Below are 20,289 nucleotides of genomic sequence, written 5' to 3'. Positions count from 1 at the left end.
GAGTAAGGATCGCATCGTGGTCACAATGGGACCCCGCGGCTCCTCTTTAAAAAGGTGAAGATGCAACGAGGTCGAGGTTTAGGAAACAAATGGTACATAAAAAAGTATATTAAATGCTAGCTGTGCCCGCGTCTTCGTCCGCGTGAACAAAGAAACAGGATTCACGTGAACAAAGAAAAATCTCTAACCTTCTTTATCTTTCACGCAAATGTTAAAGACTCACGAACACAGCCACACATCCTTACCTACAAACTTTCGCATTTATAATATTTGTAGGGTTAATACCTAATTAGGATATAGTACATCTGCTAAAATCTAGGACTATCATTTAGATTAAATTTGTAGCACTAATAGGTGCTAAAAACCTGTGTCACAACGAGATACTTATGTAATATTGCACATAAAGCTTCGTGATCGAATGCGACAACCATAATAATTACATCACTAGAACGTGTAAAACGCATAAAAAATTGAATTTCGTCATAATGCATAAGACGTTCAACTTTTCCATTTCGCTGCGTAAAAGTGTAAAAAATCAGACAATACATAATTGGCATCAGTAATTAGAAGTAGCACACGCGAATGGTTCTATAGACTCGCGCGCATGTTGTGTGTTACCCAATGTTGTTAACGGGATCGTTTGAACGACGGCTGACCAAAATGTCATCTCTTCAATATAGGTTTGTATCACACTTCCGATCTACACGACTTAAAGCTGATAAAAGAAACACGGGGTTACTGTACAAAATGCATCTATTTACAATAAAAATTATTTAGTTTACAATTATTAACTTAATTGGCATAATGCAACATTAAATGTAGGTTTAAAATAGGAAATTCATGTATATTCAATAAATTTATGTTTCTTGTAATGACTTAATCTACTATGAAAAAATATTTCAGGCTAAACAGGAGTACCTAAAAAAGTAACACAAAAACAATTGTCAAAAAACTGAAACGAGATATTTTTTACATATTCCAAAAGTAAGATTTAACATTTGTTATTAATATTCATATTTTGTCTCTCATTATATTGCAGTTTTACAGCTCTGTATTGATGTCATCAAAGTTACCAGCAGTTTGATATTATATTGTAACCGTTGTAAGAACAATACTACTTATGCCCGCAACTGTACTTTAGTAATAGAAAAGCAGACTTTATCACAGCATTTTGCAAATATTCTAAAGCTACCTCGGAATAATAGCATTAATTAGTCTCTGTAGTAGACTGGGACGTCGAGTCGTAGTGGTGTACATGGCCGGCATCGGATGCATACAAAATTTGAAAGGCCGTTGGGATTTCGCCTGCATCACAAAAGGATATGGATGTTTCAATAACGGGGATACGGACGTTCCCACCAGACTTATTGGCTTCGAAAACTTCATAGGTTGCGTTTTGATGAGATCGTTCTGGCTTTCCCCGCCCACTAGGATTATAGGAAACGAAGTAGTTTTATACTGTTTCGAAGGATAAGGTGTAGGCCGGGCCGTAGTGGACGTCTCGATCATTTCATGGAAGACTGAGTCATCATAATCTCGATTCTCATCTACGAGAGGAGATATAAACACTACTTGTTTGAGACTGTTGATATCTTGTACCAGTTTCGCATGCTCCTTTACTATTTCCTTACCACCCGGAAGCAGAATGTCTATTCGCCGGGACAATATTTCATTTGGGTTAAGTAATGGATTCGGCGGATAAACAGGTGTACTCATAGTTATTTTACTGGGGTTGTGAATTGGACGCCACCCTGCACGAAATAAAAAAATGGTACTAAAATTTAACAAGAAAAACTTGACAACTACCTGAAAAATATTTGTGACCGAGATAAATCTTACCATTATTTAAAGAACGTGCAAATCTATGAGGAGTCATCGCAGGAACATCATAACAGTCGACCTGAAACAATAACTAATGTTAGCAATAAACAAGAGCTTGTACAACGCTTGAAAACTGATACAAAACCAAATTAAAACGCTAGCTCCAGGTAAGTACATATGTGTTCAAACAAAATGCTTAAAATTAGTAAGTCGCAAAAATTATTTCGGTAATAAAACGACGTACAGTATCATTAAGTTCGAATTTCGCTTGGGCAATTAATTACTTAAAATAGTTCTTATTTACAATCTTTTATTATCCTAAATAATCGTCGACATCTCAAATTCAACAGACAGTTGTTAAGAATCCTTGAAAGTAACAATTATTTCTATTTAAACAAACTGACACGAAGCAATTTGTGGGATACTAGATACATAATAGTTAAGTCAGTAGCTATTTTGGATAAGACAAATAAAATAACGTTAGAAAAATATATGTAAACTGTAATTGTAACACAATAATTATAGTGTAATTGATTAAAGTCGAGTTGGCGTGACTACTAATTAACACTGCTCGTCTTAATTTCCTGAACAGAACCATCACTTTTGCCTATCATAATTTCGCATCAAAAAACGTTAACGTAATTACCTACATATCCATCTAGTTCCGTATTGTTTGTGATCAATCATTGTTAAACGTTATTATGTCAAATTAAAAAAAAATTCTCACGCGAGGAGTAAATATTTTAAAATTGCTTACAATAAACGATAGACTCGAGGGTGTGGTGGATCGATTGAACCCTCCACTCAATAATAAGCATAAATATGTATATTTCAATAGAAATATATTAACGTGATTAATTATTTACTTTTAATAATTCTGTAATATCCAATAATGCTTTAAAAATAATGTGTAAACATTGACATTCGTCGCGAGCTGGGGAAATAAAGTTACCACCGGTGTTTAAACTTCCACGAGCCAATGCCTCTGCGTTCGCCGCTGATCATTCTTATTTATATACAAAGATCTTATCTTAACTGAACCAATTTATAAGTAAGATGATTTTCGTAATCATGTAAGTTAAAGATTATTCATTATGCTGAAGCTCTTAATTGCAGTAAAGAAATTTATTAAATATTTAACGGTGCAGGCAGAGTCTTAGTCAAAAGCCAAACATTTTTGTGAGGTACTTAATTCCACTAAAATAATGTTACCCAAAAAAGCAAAATAAAAACATATAGGAAATATTCGATTACCTAGTTTTCTCCATAACAAGATCATTCTATATTTTTTCTTTCTTCTTAACACAAGTTACTTTTTATATTGTTATTTTATATATAATAATTAGGTATCCCTGATACCACTCTAGAATTATTTTATAAAAACTCTATCCAGGTGTGAAAATCATGTATGTTGTTCAGACAAGCTAAATCAGGTTACTATTACTAAAACTCGGATTCGATACTATAACTTCAGTGGAGATTTTAAAAATATTCAGTCAGTAATCATAGATTTTAATAAGGTAAGAATTCTTATTTTTTGTATTAATCAAAAAGAATATAAGGTATCTTAGAAATATAACACATATTTTAATAGACATATTGCGATAACATAACTTCTTAACATTACTGTTTTAATTTTATTATGTGCCGTATAATAACCAACCTGCCTGACACGAAGTTTTTGTTTGTTTGACAAATATTTTGTCTTTTAAATTTCTGTTACTATGACATTAAAAATTTATTTTGAACATAATTCTTTTTTATAAATCGAACATATCGATTTTGATACATAGTTCAAAACATAAATCTTCATTCGCAAAGGTAGAATGATTTCATTTTCTCATCAAATCTTAAAAAGACACCGTATTGATTCATACTAATATTACAAATATTAAAATGTTTGTTTGTACATCTTTCCCTCTTATAGTGTGGAAGTACGGAAATGGAAAATAGGGTACATTTAACGTGGGCGAAAGATAATATAAAATAAACCTTACCCGCGATGGTGCGAAACGCTTCTGTGTAAAAAAGGAAAAGTCGATGGTCCCTGCGACAAGCACGAGGGTGCCGACCTGCCACACCGTCGCCCACTGCCACATGTTTCCACAGCAACACACTCTGACTCACTGCGGTAAAAGCCGGCGCCGGCGCATTTTCCACCACGGACAATTTTTCCCTTCTACATACAACTCGTAACACGTTTGTTCCTTCCTTCATAGCAGTAGCGTGATTGTCAGCAGTACGTTTGAAATAAAACAAGGAAATCGTGATATAAAATCGAATAGCTGTAATTCCAGGCTCTGGATTTTGCAATAAATGTTCTTGTATTTAACTATCTACTTACTAATAAAACCATTTAAAAGGAAAACAATTTCATAAGGAGATAGCTGTCTTGCCTTGATTGGTGTATGAGAGGTGGTCCAGGTATCTTCGAAGCATACTCGTATATGACAAGCGTCGAAACGCCTAATGCAAACCCTGATTGTTCAAACCACAGCAATGATTCCTTCCATTCCAATGGCCTTATGATTTCCTTTACTTATCCTGTATACTCTGCGATAAACAAGTCACCTCGAGATTTTCTTGACTCGACTCAACCTCAACTCGAAAATATCAGTATTATAAGTCGGCTCCGGCGCCCTCGACTTAAGAGGAATTTCCTCACTCGAGTTGTGAGGAACGAACTATCAAACATAAAGTTGGCCGAGAGTTCCCTCGTTAGAGGGCTCCTCTAACGAGATTGAGTACGATTGCGACGCTTCACTGTTTATTTTAAAGATATCCATAAAAGACGTTATGAGATGCAGGAAATTCATTTGAGTAAGAATTTGACCTATGTTTTATTTTAACAAAAATTCAAAATCTGAGAGCGTACCATAATTTTCTTATCTTGGTTTGGAAGGAGTGACTGTAGTTAAATTCCTTAGGTAAGGCGTAAACTTTGAGATAGTTAATGAGTTTGTTTTTCAGTCTCGTAAAAAACTGATCTTCATAACCATTTTCTTTTTTACTGTAATAAAATTTATACGTTTTGTGTGAACCAAGACGCCGTAAAATACTTACACAAAATAAGATAGATACAACCCTTTGCGGGTAGACAGAGCAAACGTTTTGAAAAGAATGAAAGGCCACGTTCCTATGATAGGGTTATAAATTGAATTAAGATTCAAATAGTTAGTTTGCTAGCCGATCGCCTACAAAAATCCCAACTTTCTATTTGTCGGCTATAACCATATTCATGGAAAAGGTAAGGCATGGTCTTATTGTTAAGTGCCGGACACCACACGGCATGACACAAAATAAACTTTGCTAGATATCAATGTGTTGCCTTGACTTCTTTATTTTCATTAAGAAGCTGATAAATTCAACTACAATTTTTAAGTGAATGTCTATGTGAGTTAAACTTAACCCATGTAGTATAGCAAAACGGAACAAAATATTAATAATACAGTTATATGCACTAGAACAACTTATAATGATATTACCGGAGTTTTTTAAAATTTCCCACATGTAAACAGAAATTGTTTTAATTGCAATATTTAAGACCGTATTATCCTACTACTATTATAAAGGCGAAAGTTTGTATGGATGTATGGATGTTTGTTACTCTTTGACGCAAAAACTACTGAACCGATTACCATGAAATTTGGTATGTAGGTAGCTGAAGACCCAGAATAACACATAGGCTACTTTTTATCCCAGAGTTCCCGCGGGATTGATAGGGTTTCCATGCGGACGAAGTCGCGGGCGGCCTCTAGTATAAAGGCGAAAGTTTGTATGGATGTATGGATGTTTGTTACTCTTTCACGCAAAAACTACTGAACCGATTACCATGAAATTTGGTATGTAGGTAGCTGAAGACCCAGAATAACACATAGGCTACTTTTTATCCCAGAGTTCCCGCAGGATTGATAGGGTTTCCATGCGGACGAAGTCGCGGGCGGCCTCTAGTATTATATAAATACATTACGTACAATTTATATAAATAATTAAAATAAGGAAGCAATAAAAAGCAGAATACTTTCTAACTCGATAATTTATATTTATTAACAAAAAGACAGAAAAAGTATGTATTATAAAAAGAAACTTTTTTCGTTATTTTCAGGTAGAATAATAAAATAAGACTTGTCTTCGATCAAATCCGAGTCCTCATAACATTTTAAGTAAGCATAGAACGAGAAGTTCTATGTCAGGACTGTTATTATATAATCACGAATATAGCCATCAATTAAACATCCATCATGGTACCTTTATTACAAATACTTAAAATAGCTACGTAATATTTACAAAATAACAAAATGTTACATTAGTTTTGAATACAGCTTTAAATTATTTTAAGGTTGAACCTACACAGAAACGATAACCAGTTTATTGACTCTCACAAAAAAATATATGGAAATGTTTTCTTCAATTTTCGTTCAAACTAGTAGCTAATTTAAAAAACCTTAATTAAATTTAAATAATAAATATTTACCACGCACCTCCGATTTAACTAGAGAAAGAAACCTTATAGGAATGTGGCTTCGCGAGCGGCCGCGCATTGCATTTGGACCACGTGACCTGTTTGCTGCGCTTTATTGGCCAAGACAATTTCACAAGTTCCATATAAGTGAAGCCCAAACTAAATTATAATCAGCTGGAATAAATAACCAAACTTGTCAACTACGCAGTGACATCTCGCTGTCCTTTTTCTCTAGGTCGATTCAGAATGTGCATTATTTTAACAAAACTCTTTATAACGCACGTAATTATAAAAAAAATTGCCCTGTATTACATACGTACATACTTTAACGCTTCTCTTCTTTTTACATTTTTTATCTAATTGTTTTACCCAAGAAATAACAACTGATAAATGAATTTTAAAATTAATTTACTTCACATGTAAGTAAAATTTTAAATGTTTAATGATGTAATACGTACCTACGCAGTTTAATTAAAATTAGGCCTTCTTAGACACAATATAGCGCCTACAGACACAACAAACAATCTGTTCCTGACTTAATAAATCAAGCAAGGATTTTTAAAATACGAAAGCTGACTGCTAAGTTTGTTATTTAAAAAATAATTTTAATAAACATCTAGTCCGGAAAAAAAAAGGTGTAAAATATAAAAATAAAACTTCCAGGTTTTGGACAATATAACTATTTTCGGAGAATAAACATTAAGCACAAGCGTAGAGCAGGCTTTCAGATTTTAGTTTAACCCATAAGCTTACTGACAAAAAAAATCGCTGAGTACTACTCGACTACTCAAACACTGAAGATTAAGCAAAATAAATATTTATAATTATATAAAATTCTATACAAACCTTGAGCAACTAAATAATAAACATTTCCACAGAAATGCACCAAGTTACCAACAGGTCGTCACAATTTACAATTCCAATTTTATCAACTTTATTGCATACGTAGCTGAGCCTGAATAGTCTTAGCAAGATAACATACATAGTATTGCAATAAATCACAAACTTCTGCTGATAGTACGAACGCGAATATTGTTATCAATAATTCTTATGAAAGACGTTTCACATTTTAATTACTTTATACCTATAAAGGCATTTTTTTTTTGGGGGAGGGTTATATATTATTTTCTCTTTTCTATCGACTAACGACACATAATTTTGACTTTGTCGGGTAGATAAGATTATAATAAATTTTACATTGGCTTATGAACTCAATTAGCAAAAATACACAAAAATAAAAGAGCCAACTAAAAACTACGCATATATTGACAATTAGGAATATACCAGTTATTTGGTTAACGACCAAGTAAGTTTTTTCTTTGTTAATTAACTTTAGTGTGACAAAATTTATTATATATACCAATTATAAACATCTAAAATGTCAAATTCGAATATCTGTTAAATATGCTAGAGATGGCAATTAGGTTTGCTTATTTTTATTTGTTACAAAATTAAAATACCAAAATAAATTGAATTTAGAACTCGGACCGAGATGTAAGATGAAAACAAAACACAGTCAACACTCGTCACATTCACCAGTACTTATCACTGATGGTCTTAAGTTATTACGAACTCTATGCGTTAGACTGACAAGGACAATCGGCAAGTTTAAATGTTTCTTGTGAGATTATGAACCGTCTAAAAGACCGTGGGTCGGACAGAGCTTTCGTTACATATTGTGTGTGCGACAAATGGATATTATATGTATATGGACACGCATATTTTTTTACAATAGGAATTAAAAAAAATATGTAAATCGCAAGTACCTATTTGAAGTCAGTCACCCCCACCATTTCAAAATTTATACAACTGGTAAACATGGTTCATATTGGGAAAATGAAATTAAACAATAAATTATTTTATTTCCGTGAACCGATTTCCATAATTTATTAATTCCGCAATAAAGTCATATATGATTCATTTCGGAAATCAGTACATTATTGCCTATTTGATTTATTTTATAGTCAACAAGATAAATTAACACTTGGCAAGATTGACAAATTTAAGACTATCGTCATTTGGAATAAGATATAATAATCAACAAGTAATAATCAGTCAAAAGTGATTCATGAATTTGAAATCTCTTAATTTCGGTGTAGAGCCAGTAATCATTTTGCATGACTCATCGAGTCTCGACTATTAGGAAATATAATCAATATAAGAAAGAAAACGTAGTAGGTACCTAAAAAATACAGATTTTAATTTTGTGTAATGAGTAATGACAGATTAGTGCGAAGCAGGGTTCATAAAACGGTTTCGATACGAAATAACAAGTTGTATTATTTACGTTTATTAATATTAATTTTCGAGTTTAGACTTTTTATATATGGCCATACCAATATTTTACTACCGTTATTTATTTTACTAGTATCGTATTATATACTGGTAAATATTATATGGCGCGACGGGGCGTGTACATAATCTTAAATAATAAGCCCTCATTCAATAACCCAATACCGCAAAAAAAAAATTAAATATGTTTAGATTTTTGACAATTTTTGTTCGATTGTATGAGTTCATACTTAAAACTTTTCCACATCGGTTTGAAGGTTGTGAAAGATATTTTGAGCATAATTCAGATTGTTTAATGGCCACAAAACGTTTCTTAAAAGACTATCAATCAAACAAGTAGACATTTTTTAAAGAAAAATAATTTCTTATATGTATTAGCATGAAATGATAGATGCTATTAGAACCTGGTCCCCGACAAAACGAAAACCCTATAATTTTTTTTGTAGTAAATTTTATTCATTTCACTAATGGGATATTTTGAGTTCTTCCGTATTATTTAAAATTTGAACTCACGTTTTATCTGTTTTCAAGCGCAGTATGTACTTATACTAGATTTATATTAAATCCATATATTTGAAAAACTATTACAAAAAGTATAAATATTATTTTAACACCGCGTAAAAACCTACATGTAAATGTTTTCATAATCAACCAGACATTCATTATATCTATTTTGTATAATTATGTACATTATACTTAAGGAGGTATATTATTATACAAAGTAAAGTGTGCTTCAACCCTAGGTCTTGTCTGCAGATTATTAAAAATTTTAAATATGAATTCAACACACAAAAGCTGTACTCTTTACAGCTTTTCCCAAAAGTTTCTATATAAAAATTCTTTGACTGTATCGATACGTTCACATTTCTATGTATTCATGAAACTAAGCATCGATAAAAAAATTCATCAATCTATGACTACTCGTTTAGTTTTTGCTCAAGTTCAAGGGGTTTCAATTTACACATTAAAGGGCACTACGATGTGGTACATACTTTCAGATGTAACTAGTTTTCTTCTCTAGATTGCATTGGTATAGTATATTTTGGACGCAATACAAAATAAGTAGATTTTTTGCCGCCGACGTCGTTAACCAAGAATGTAACTAAAACATGGCATGATGTCACGATCTAGGAAACAATGCGTGAATCGCTTAATGTCAGATGCGTCGTCTAGCAACACAACAAGCGACATTGCAACGATCTCGAGCTATGCTTCTCACCAAGCGAACCTCACAATTAGAGTTGACTTCTAACTATAATTACAAAAAGTTAGTAAAAACTGTATCTTTCGGCGATAGCGTCACAGTCAATATATCCTCAACTTTATTTATATATCTGCTGATTTGATCCACGTTAATTGAACTTAGTACTAGACAGACTCCACATTTCCAATATTAAAGTTAAACCTTGCATATTAGATCTACGAGACACGTTTGTAATAATAACACTCTATAAACTTCAAACATCAAATGATTTGCACAAACAATAATCACAAACTATGCAGACACTACCGGTGTTCTGCAGAGGTACTACTACGAAATGGTGAGATAAATATACTCACAATTAGTAAACATTCCAATTTAACATTTATATAGACAATAACATTACAATTAATATTCATTACAATGATCCCAATGCCCATATAACTAATATTTTACTGATTTGTTATTTTTGGTACACTTAACTATAAAAACTAAATACAGCTAAGACAATTTGAATCTTGTATCACTGGCTTCGAAAGCCTGGGCAGTGAAAGTTCCTTTGGAACTTCGATAACTTTGACGGCACTTAAAGTATCAAAAGACGTTTTTGTATATTATTTTAAATAGGAGAATTACATTTAATTAGTGCTTATTATAGTTTTGTGACAGTGGCTATCATTATCATATTATCGGAATGCACACTAATTGTGGTATGAGATGAGCTCAACGCGGGATCACAACACGCGCTTGTACAATATGCAGCCAGGCCGCGCCCGATCAATGACTTCCCGCCACAAGCACACCTGAAACAAAACCGCATCTAACTTATTATCTTCTTAAACTGGTCGTCATATTATGGAATTGCTAAAAAAAGGAGAATAATACTGTCATGTCATGATCATGTATAGAACATGAAAACTCAAACATACACACAATACTTGAATGTTGACATAATTATGATCGACTATTTACAATGTGATAATTAAAATAATATAATTCTTCCAGGGCAAAATGAAAATCACATAAAAACGCTGAGTAAAGAGGAGCAAAGGTCAGTACATAAAATAATAAATCTTTATAAAACTGTTTCATTACTGAGTGACTGACAGACAACGCACAGCCCAAAACACTGATCCTAGACAATTGAAATTTGGCATTGTACGTTCTTATGTGGTCTACGAATGCACTCGGAGAGGACTTCCCGAAATTAAAGCGGGATTCAGATTTTTATCGTTCAATAACATATAATTAAAAAAAAATGTGTGTCGATTGATTTCGTAAGCTACATACATAAATATAATCACGTCTATATCCCTCGCGGAGGAATCTATATCTACACAGCCTATGGGCTGTGTTACTCAGGCCCCGCGAAAAGCCATGCTCAGATGTATAGCTTAATGATGGAATTGAAATTCAAATAGTGACAGGTTGCTAGCTCATCGCCTACAAGAATCCCAAGTTTATTGACCTATCCCTTAATCGCCTTATATGATATCCCTGGCAAATAGATGGAGTGTTCCTATTCTAAAGTGCCGGGAACCATATGGCATGTTGGCTATTATAGTAAGATTATATCCGTCTCAGAAGAAGAGGGACTTTTCTCATTGAGAATATACTTTTACGTGGGCACATTTTAGTGTCTAAACAATAAAACAATACAAAATTATGAATATCGCCAGGGCAGGTTAAAGCAAATAAAAATAGTACTTTTATTAAAACAGGTTACATAATCAAGTATAAATAAAATATAATATAACCTATTAAAGTCAAACGATTATAAAAATCTATCTATCTATCATTTGCCCATTGGCTAACCTCTCTCATCTTGACGTGTCTTCATCCGACGCAACTATGTTCACCCGCGTATATTGTCTTTTATAATAATCCCATGCGTCCTTTTTCCGGGATAAAAGGTACATTTATATAAGTCCTTCTTCACCCTTTTTATAATTTTATGAAAATTGGATAAGAATCCCATTAATAGTAATAGTATAACCATTTCCAATTTAGACATTTGGAATATTTAGACATGTCAAACAAATTATATGTTTTTTACATTTTATTACACTATAGCAAAAAAAATCCTAACGCAATGTAATATTCGCTGCAAGCACTATTTCATTCGTAAATTACGTCTTCGCTTTAGAAACAGCACACAAAATATGTTAACATTCGCAGAAGTCTTGCGAAAAAATTTATCTTCTGCCTAACAATCGTTAATTCTTATAGAAACTAAATCTGTTAACTGCGATGCTTTGCTTGCGAGACAAATCTTACTATTCGATAAAAAGAAATTGCACCTTACAGCTGCTGAAATGACATGAAACTTTTAGTTCATAGGTGGTTTTAGTCAATCGCTTGCGTGAAAATTGTAGTATTTATTTCGAAGTGTCATCCAAGTCCGTTGGGTAAATTTAACAAACATATGTTTATACCTAAAACAAACTTTCGCATTTATAATTTTAATGTAGCAGTTAATGTGGTGATATACTATTGACTATCGCATGGCGCTCTCTCCTGCTAAGAACTAACGAGACCCATCTTTGAAATCATATTAAAGTCATCATATTATACTTATATCGCTTATTGTATGGAATGTCGCATTTTATTGGGAAATCACATACATCTTATAAAGCGCTTGTGAGCTATTGTATATTATGTTGTATATTCTTTAGTCTTAACACAATTGCTTAAATTTTGATGTTCAGAAAAATCCTATGATTATCATTTTCTTGCATTTGCGGTTAAGCATTTCTTATACACATTCGCAAAAGCATGTTCTGAAGTATGACATCATAAACAAACATTGTGTTCTTATAATTTCATCTTTATAGTAAAAAGTTAGTTTTCGTACAAACTGCGAGGAAAATTTCAACCAAAAGACAAAATAGACATACACAACATTAATCTCGTCTTTTACCCTTGCGGGGTAAACAGAGCCAACAGTCTTGAAAAGACTGAAAAGTTGAATTCAGCTTTATGTATGTGTTGAATTGTCACTTTTAACGACATGCATAGGAAAAAATATGGAATGGTACTATTATAAAATTGCCGGGAACCACACGGTACCAAAACAGAAAATACAGCTTCAACACTATTCTGATACGCAATTTAAACCATTTCACGTCTGGATTGGAAAATACTAGGAAATATTTCTCAACTGTTACCTAAGTATTAACAGCAACTAAAAATTATAGAAGTGAGGGTGTTACTCAAGAGTCAGTCACCTCTAGGAGGACCAAGTAAACTTTGATACTGAAACAAAATGAAATACTTTTAACTTTGTTTTTATGTAAATGAGAATTAATCAATGATTTATACCTTATTTGTCTTTAGCTGAGGCAGCCTTCGCGGGTTGTGGGATGATGGTAATCTCGTCATTAATTTTCAGTGGCTTGAGAAGGGAGTCGCTCGTTTTGGCCGGGGGTTGGCTTGGCTTGCTCTTATCCATAACGCGTTTGGCCACCACGCTGTGCGCCGAGTACACGTGGTTCTCAAACTGTTTGTACATGCCGAACGTCGCCGTACATACGGTACATTTGTATGAGAGATGTGCTGGCTTGAGAGTAAGGTTGTGATCCCTCGATACATGGTTGAGTAATTTCCATTGGTAAACCTGTGTAAAACACATTATTGATTGCTATTAGTATTTAATATTTAATTAGTTATAAAATAAATGGAAAATGTGGTTAATAAGTTTCCCTACATGTTGAAAATCATTGAAACTTATACTATAATGACAGAATTTTCTCTGGACGACAACCCTGAAAAAATGCATTTCTCGAACATTAAGGCACAAAGATTATAAGAGACTTCTTAATGTTAATTAGATATGTTACTTACCCTGCCACAAACAGGGCACCTCCCCGCATCTTTTCCCTTGTTCGCAGCTTCCTGCATGGAACTGGTGACTAAACCATGAGACCCTAATAAGTGCCTTTCCAGACCTTGATCTGTGAAGAACCTGAAATAGAAAACAATCTTATATATATACAATGATATTCTTACAAATAAATAAATAATAATTGTATGTAGGGCTCAGTTGTAAACAGATTTTAGATTTTAATTAATGAACTCTGATTAAAAATAACATACCTAAATTGACATTTCTGACAGTTTAACGGTGGCCTGTTGTATATCATTTTAGGATGAATCTTGACTTTGTGGATCCATTGCATGTGGTTCCTCAGTTGTTCTAAGTCTTTGATGTAACCGTCACATATTTCACAGATAACGAAAGCGCTCTTGGCATGCTGCGATGGCAGTGGAGGGAGTACCGGAGACGCGTGTCGAGGAAGCGGAGTTATCGAGATAGAAGGCTGATGTGACGACTTTGGTTTGCCATTATTCTGAAATAACAATAGACGCAATTAAGAGCAGACTTTCTAAATACCTATTTAGAAAGTCTGCTCTTCGTTAAGGTAATATTTTTTTCTCAAAATGTTTCTGAAGTATGTGAAATAATACAATCCCAAAATAAAATGAATATATAACTAAAATTTCTTATGATTAATCATTGTGATATGTGAATTTTATAATCATAATGCTTTTATGATTATAAAATTCACATATCATTTGGTATTTGTGCCTAAGAAAGAAGTTTTCTAGACATACCTGTACAGGTGGGGTATTTCGAATCATTACTCCTCCTCTCAGAATGGGTATGCCGTGCACATTGCCCCGCGGACCTGGGGCCAAGGGCGAGCGGCCGCGTGGCCTGAATGAGGAACTCACACCCGCCATCATATTGCCCATGTTCATTGGCGGCCTGTGGATATTGTTGCCGATGGTGCGGTTGAACGGGTTTTGGTAAGGACTCATCATGTTATTACGAGCCCGTGCAATCTGGAGTTAAAAATTATTTTCTATAAAAACACATGAAAAAATAGGAAACTAATAAAAATTTTAAGAAACAATTTGAGATTGAATCAATAAATAGTCAAGACATGCTTATCTACGAAGTGTAATAATATCTCATTAAAGTAAGTGGAACTGTTAACTGGCTAATAAGATTTCAAAAGTAGATAGGTTACTTCACTATACACATTTTCTAATAGGCCTCAATTTTTTTTATTTAGCTTACAATATTTACTAAAATATCCACATTATAAGTAGTAAATTACCTTTGGTATTTTTGCTGGAGGTTCCCACTCAACTGGAGGAGCTAGATTCAGCTCAGGTTTGAACTTCTTAGCACAAGGAATCAAGTGCCGTGCAAGTTTACCCTTGCCATTGTCTTCAAATGGACAATTTGCACATTGGTGGTATGCTGGGGCCCTTTCTAATTTCCCTCTTACATTATGTTCTGCCTCCATATGGTACAAAATATCATGAGGACTTTTAATTTCGAAAGTACAATAATTACATTTGTACAAATTATTTTTCATATGAGGTGTTTCTAAATGATGTGCCATAGCCAACATCGATTCACTTTTAAAACTACAGTGTTCACATTTTTTCTGTGAAAATTTGTAAGGGGCATTATTTTCTTTACTAAATTCTACATTTTTCATAAGGGATGCAATAGATGACTCTGTGGCCTTAGTGTTCTGTCCAGACTTTTTCTCTCTATAAAGTTTACGATTCTGTTGTTTCAATAAATCATTCTGTACATATTCTTGGACTAGATTCAGTCCAATATTGACAAAGAACTTGCCTAATGAGCAATCAAAATAATTGTCTGATTTGCCAGAGATAACTTTCTCTACAGTCAAATCTGTAACATCCTTGATCTCTTCAATTGAATCTGCCTTATCTTTAATGACAATAGTGGTGTTTTCCTCATCACTTATTATGTCATCTTCGGATTCTGAAGAACTTTCTCCATCCCAAGATGCATCATCATCATCATTTGGTTGATTCCTTCGAGCTGCACAACAAAACTAATTTATAATGATTGTTTCTTTATAACGTAGTCCCAAAATATAAGCGAAAGATACCTACTTGAAAATTGATCAATCAAGGTTAGCTAGCTAAAATCTGTGCCATCTTATTTCAAAAACATTAATTTAATATAACATTATTCTGTTATATATTTGTTATATATATATACATAACATGTGAAATAATAATACTTTTAAACTTTAACATTAATAATTTTTATTGATAAAATCCATTACTCCAAAATAGAATGGCAGAAATAATCGGGAATATTAGAAAAAGGATTAGGAAAAGCAAACCTACCTCTCTTTTTTTCTTTCTTCTTCCTTTTTTCATCTTCATGTTCATCTGTTTTGACGCTTTCAACTGTCACCTCCTTCTCATCCTCTGATTCTTCTACTTCTTCGCCTCTATCTCGTTTTTCTTGTCTTTCTTTTTCTCTTTTCTCTTTTTCAATCTTTTCTCTCTCTAGGCGTTCTTTCTCTTCTTTGGCTTTCTGTTCTTCAAGTTCCTTCCCCAATATATCTACGAATTCTCTAAATGGCTTCAATGAAGGCTTTTCATAAACATAAGGTACTATAAACGAAGGAGCTTCTACGACAAACATATCATCAGTCAATGATGGTAATATCGAAGGAGTTGTAATCTGTGTGCCCACAGGAATATTAGTGTTATTAGTATTGGATTTACTGCTCACAGGTGTGACAGTTGTGCCGCGGGCCACAATGCTCTGGTACAAGTTCTGTGCAGTCAGGGCAGAGCTTATAGATGTATTTGATTTTTTACCCTGTTGGTTTGAGTTTTTCCCTGATAACATAGAATTTGTATCTATTATGACTACAGTTGGCTCTTTCTTTTGGCGAATTCCATGGTTCATTTTTGCTTGTTTACTTGCCATCTCAACTAAACCTCTAGTATCATTAATAACAATAGGCTTTTTGCGGGTCAATGGGTCGTCTAATTCAATTTCTTCTATATCAGATTCATCCCCATTTTCATCAGTATATCTTTTGCGTTTAATTGACCTACTACTACGACGCAACTGTACTTTATTTTCAACTTTTTTGATGACTTTTGGAGTTGGTTTCACGTCTTCAGCTACTACACAGTCATCATCATTATCACTGTTTATTTCATGTATCTCTGGACTACGACAGTCCTCAGAATTACCATTGTGGTTTTCAGTTAATTTCTCATTATCTATTATAATTACATCATTACTTTTATTTCTATTAGTGCTTTCTTGTGAAGTTTCATCTCCACCATCAACATCTGAATCAGAGTTGATACTCACAGTGTCTTCAGGCTTAGGTACGGCAGATACTTCTGAACCTTCATCTGATGAGTCTTCTTCAGAATCAACCTCATCTGTTTCCTGAAACATGGTAAATGTTAAATTTATTTTTATGTTAAATTATGTCTAGTAATTGGTTATGTCGAAAACATTTAAAGTATGTAGCAGATTTGAAAAACATTTAGAAATCTATGTTCAAAAACATTTCTTTCAATGTTTCAGTCCTGTGACTTTTAATTAGTGTTTTTAACGCATAATATGTAGAATACAAGCATACGAGACTGATTAAATCTTTCGAAAAATGTTTCTTGGATATATTTTAACCAGGGCTCAGCTTTTCAGTAAACTCTTATGGTGAATGAAGTCGCGGACAATATTTATAAAAAACTACCAATTTTAAGATTTTAATTAAAATCTAGTGTTAGTATAGTTTATGTGATTTTCCGAACTCTAAGAATCTCCCATAATATAAATATGTTTCTCATTTAGTTAGTTGTTTATTGTTTTAGTTGTACACATTAAGCATTTTCGTACCCCCACAGAATAGACTATGACATTAACTGTTTGAACATATAAACCCTTCATACAGTAAAACTGGAGTGTGTTTGGACTTTAGATAACTTTACTAATACCTTATAAAATCCAAAAAGATTACATAATTAGTTTACTTTTATTCATACTAATATTATTTAATAAAAATATTCAATAAGTAATAGACAGATTTTGATAGAATTTTACACAGGGCTTTAGGCTCACAAACTTGGGATTCTTTTATAGGCGATGGATTAGCAACCTGTCAGTATTTGAATTTCAATTATATTATTAAGCCAAATAGCTGAATGAGGCCATTTAGTCTTGAAAAGACTGTTGGCCCTGTCTACCTCGCAAGGGATATAGACGTGACCATATGTATGTATGTATGTTTTACACAGAAATAAATTAAATTTACAGGGTATTATTACAGAAAATTCAAGAGCAGGGAAATCAGGGAAATCCGTGGCTCCTACCTTGTTAAATATGTATAGCTGAAGAGTAAATAGGTATTAATACAAATAGTCTTTAATTTTTTTTATAATAATTTTATTATTGGGACTTGTATCTTGAAATTTGTATTGCTAAGTAAACATGAAAAAATGTACAATATTTAATAAATAAAGTTTATAGTAAAATTAAAATATGTTTACCTCAGGATAGTCAATGGCAATATTTGGGGATTCCTTCTTCTTTGATTCATTTTGCAAACCTTCAGTATCATGCTCATTATTGTCTTCTAATTCTGATTTACTTTTTAAGCTTGTTGTTGATTCTGGATTGGATTCATTGCTATTAACACAGTGATTATGTACAGGAACATTAGTGCCGTTTTCCTGTACAGGCTCGGTTCTAGGTGAAAGTGATTCAGTATTTAATGATTCTAAATCTTTTATGGCAGTTTTACTGTCATTACTGTTATCATTGGCCGAATCCTCAACATTGGTATGGGCAGGACCCTCCTGGCTGGCCTCACTATCTAAGTGGTTGTCATTTTCAGTATTGTTGCTATTTTCACAATGGTTTGAACCATCCTCAAAATTCTCACTGGTGACTTCCTTTACATTAAGCTGCTTTTCAGGGGACTCTGGAAGTGAGGTATTCATGGGCTCATCCATAGTGCCATTCATAATGTCTCAATGCTACATTCCATGTCCTACACCTGTCAAAACAAATAATAGGTTATGTTTCTAATAGTCATGATTATGAGAATGAGATACCTAGTGTCTGAGCGTCATATTTTTTATAGTGAACCTGCCCCCTCCCGCCGCCCCTCTTCCCCCCCTGGCAAGGCACTAGCAATCAAAATGGCGGTTCCATGGTACCGCACTTTACAGCTACGTGTACAAAATATCCTATTTATTCAAAGGTCACATCCAATACAAGAAAACATTAAAAATCAACTAAAAACTATAGGTCTCTAACTTTGTTTACATATTTACGTGTGTATACTCAACTCGAAAACCAAAAGACAGCATATAAATTTCGCTCCAAATTGAAATAATAAACAAAACAGCAATCATCAGAATACTTAATCATTATCTTTTTTATGATAATACCGTTAACCACTCTACTGATATTTTATATGCACAAGAACAGTAGCTTTAGAGATCTTTATGTAAACAATTCAAGCCGGTACATTAATTTCTAACTCGACAAGACAATAAAAACTGTTATATTCTTTTCAATTTTCAGTACGGTACTTATTCAATGGAATACAAACTCACCTCTACGGGATGATGTAGGTGATGCTTTTCTGGTTCACCACTTGGTTACTTCAATGGTGGAACTCACAACTATTTCTTAAAAAAAATTACACACAAAACTTTTTCGCACAGTATACTTTTGTAAATAATTTCAAATAACAGTCTTCAGAACACCAATTTACAGTGTTAGAACAGTAATTTTTAATTTATGTAATATAATAAATTACAAAATTAGGCGCCAGCACAATCTTTTGACCACCGCACAAATGCAATATGGCGGCTTGAAATATAGTATTAATGTTTAGTCACGTGACCCGAACCCGAACCGAACATTGTTGGCTAGGTAAGTACCACGGAAATATACTAACTGGAAGTGCGATTGCTCTTTTGGTTAAGAGCGATTGCTGATTGGTGAACTGAGCTGATTAGCTCGACTTAGTCCGCGTGGCATAGTTATTTTGGGCATCGTTGAAGCCCTCAGAGATGAATAATATTCCCCCTTTTTTTTATTTTCCATTATTTCTTCGCTTCTAATAGTTGCAGCGTAATGTAATACACAAAAATATTTTTTCAATTCGAACCAGTAGTTCCTGAGATAGCGCGTTCAAACAAACAAACTCTTCAGGTTTATAATATTAGTATAGCTAAATATCAAATTATGTCTTCATTAAATACATCATTTTGGAATAAGCAAAATAAAAAATAAAACTTCTTATAAAAAGAAATAAACGAATTACAAACTTAAATTAAATTTACAAATTGTACAGTCCCTGCATAGCATCAACTTGCGGGAGAGTGCCCAGAAGGCTGGCAGCATTGCCAATTTTAATTTTAATTGTCTTCGTGAAAATGACCTTTATTTATTATTTATGATGAATGCTTAAGCGTACATCTGTCTGCTTCTTCTTTACAATATAGGAAAGATCAGCTGACAGAAATCGAAAAAATGTTAAAAAAAAGTTCTGTCAAGCTACCTATTGTTTATATTCACCACCGTTGATAGAATATGTATTTTCTCTGTCTTTAATTTAATGTTAACCACAAAGTAAAAAAAAGAGGGAAGATGAAGAATATCTTGTCGACATGTCTCAGGTTGAGGCCA

General features: G+C 33.2%; 2 protein-coding genes across 2 annotated transcripts; both read right to left on the bottom strand.

Annotated features, from left to right (window-relative positions):
- Positions 1 to 805: 805 nt before the first annotated feature.
- LOC106133920 (uncharacterized) lies at positions 806 to 7,187 on the bottom strand. Its single transcript, XM_060953776.1, has 4 exons — positions 7,130 to 7,187; positions 3,819 to 4,032; positions 1,840 to 1,900; positions 806 to 1,751 (listed from the first exon to the last, which is right to left on the bottom strand). The coding sequence occupies exons 2-4, from the start codon at positions 3,918 to 3,920 to the stop codon at positions 1,189 to 1,191; spliced, it is 726 nt and encodes a 241-aa protein (XP_060809759.1). The 5' UTR covers positions 3,921 to 4,032; positions 7,130 to 7,187; the 3' UTR covers positions 806 to 1,188.
- Positions 5,840 to 19,488, bottom strand: LOC106133767 (myb-like protein X). The gene is made up of 9 exons (XM_060953801.1): positions 19,209 to 19,488; positions 18,135 to 18,643; positions 15,960 to 17,031; positions 14,900 to 15,645; positions 14,391 to 14,621; positions 13,872 to 14,125; positions 13,620 to 13,740; positions 13,098 to 13,392; positions 5,840 to 10,579 (listed from the first exon to the last, which is right to left on the bottom strand). Exons 2-8 carry the CDS (start codon positions 18,609 to 18,611, stop codon positions 13,099 to 13,101), a joined length of 3,195 nt encoding a protein of 1,064 aa, XP_060809784.1. The 5' UTR covers positions 18,612 to 18,643; positions 19,209 to 19,488; the 3' UTR covers positions 5,840 to 10,579; position 13,098.
- Between the last annotated feature and the right edge of the window lie 801 nt (positions 19,489 to 20,289).

This window comes from Amyelois transitella, chromosome Z (assembly GCF_032362555.1).
Source record: "Amyelois transitella isolate CPQ chromosome Z, ilAmyTran1.1, whole genome shotgun sequence".
Taxonomy (NCBI): domain Eukaryota; kingdom Metazoa; phylum Arthropoda; class Insecta; order Lepidoptera; family Pyralidae; genus Amyelois; species Amyelois transitella.
The sequence above is the reverse complement of the archived record's forward strand: the minus strand, read 5'-3'. Positions and strand labels throughout refer to the sequence as shown.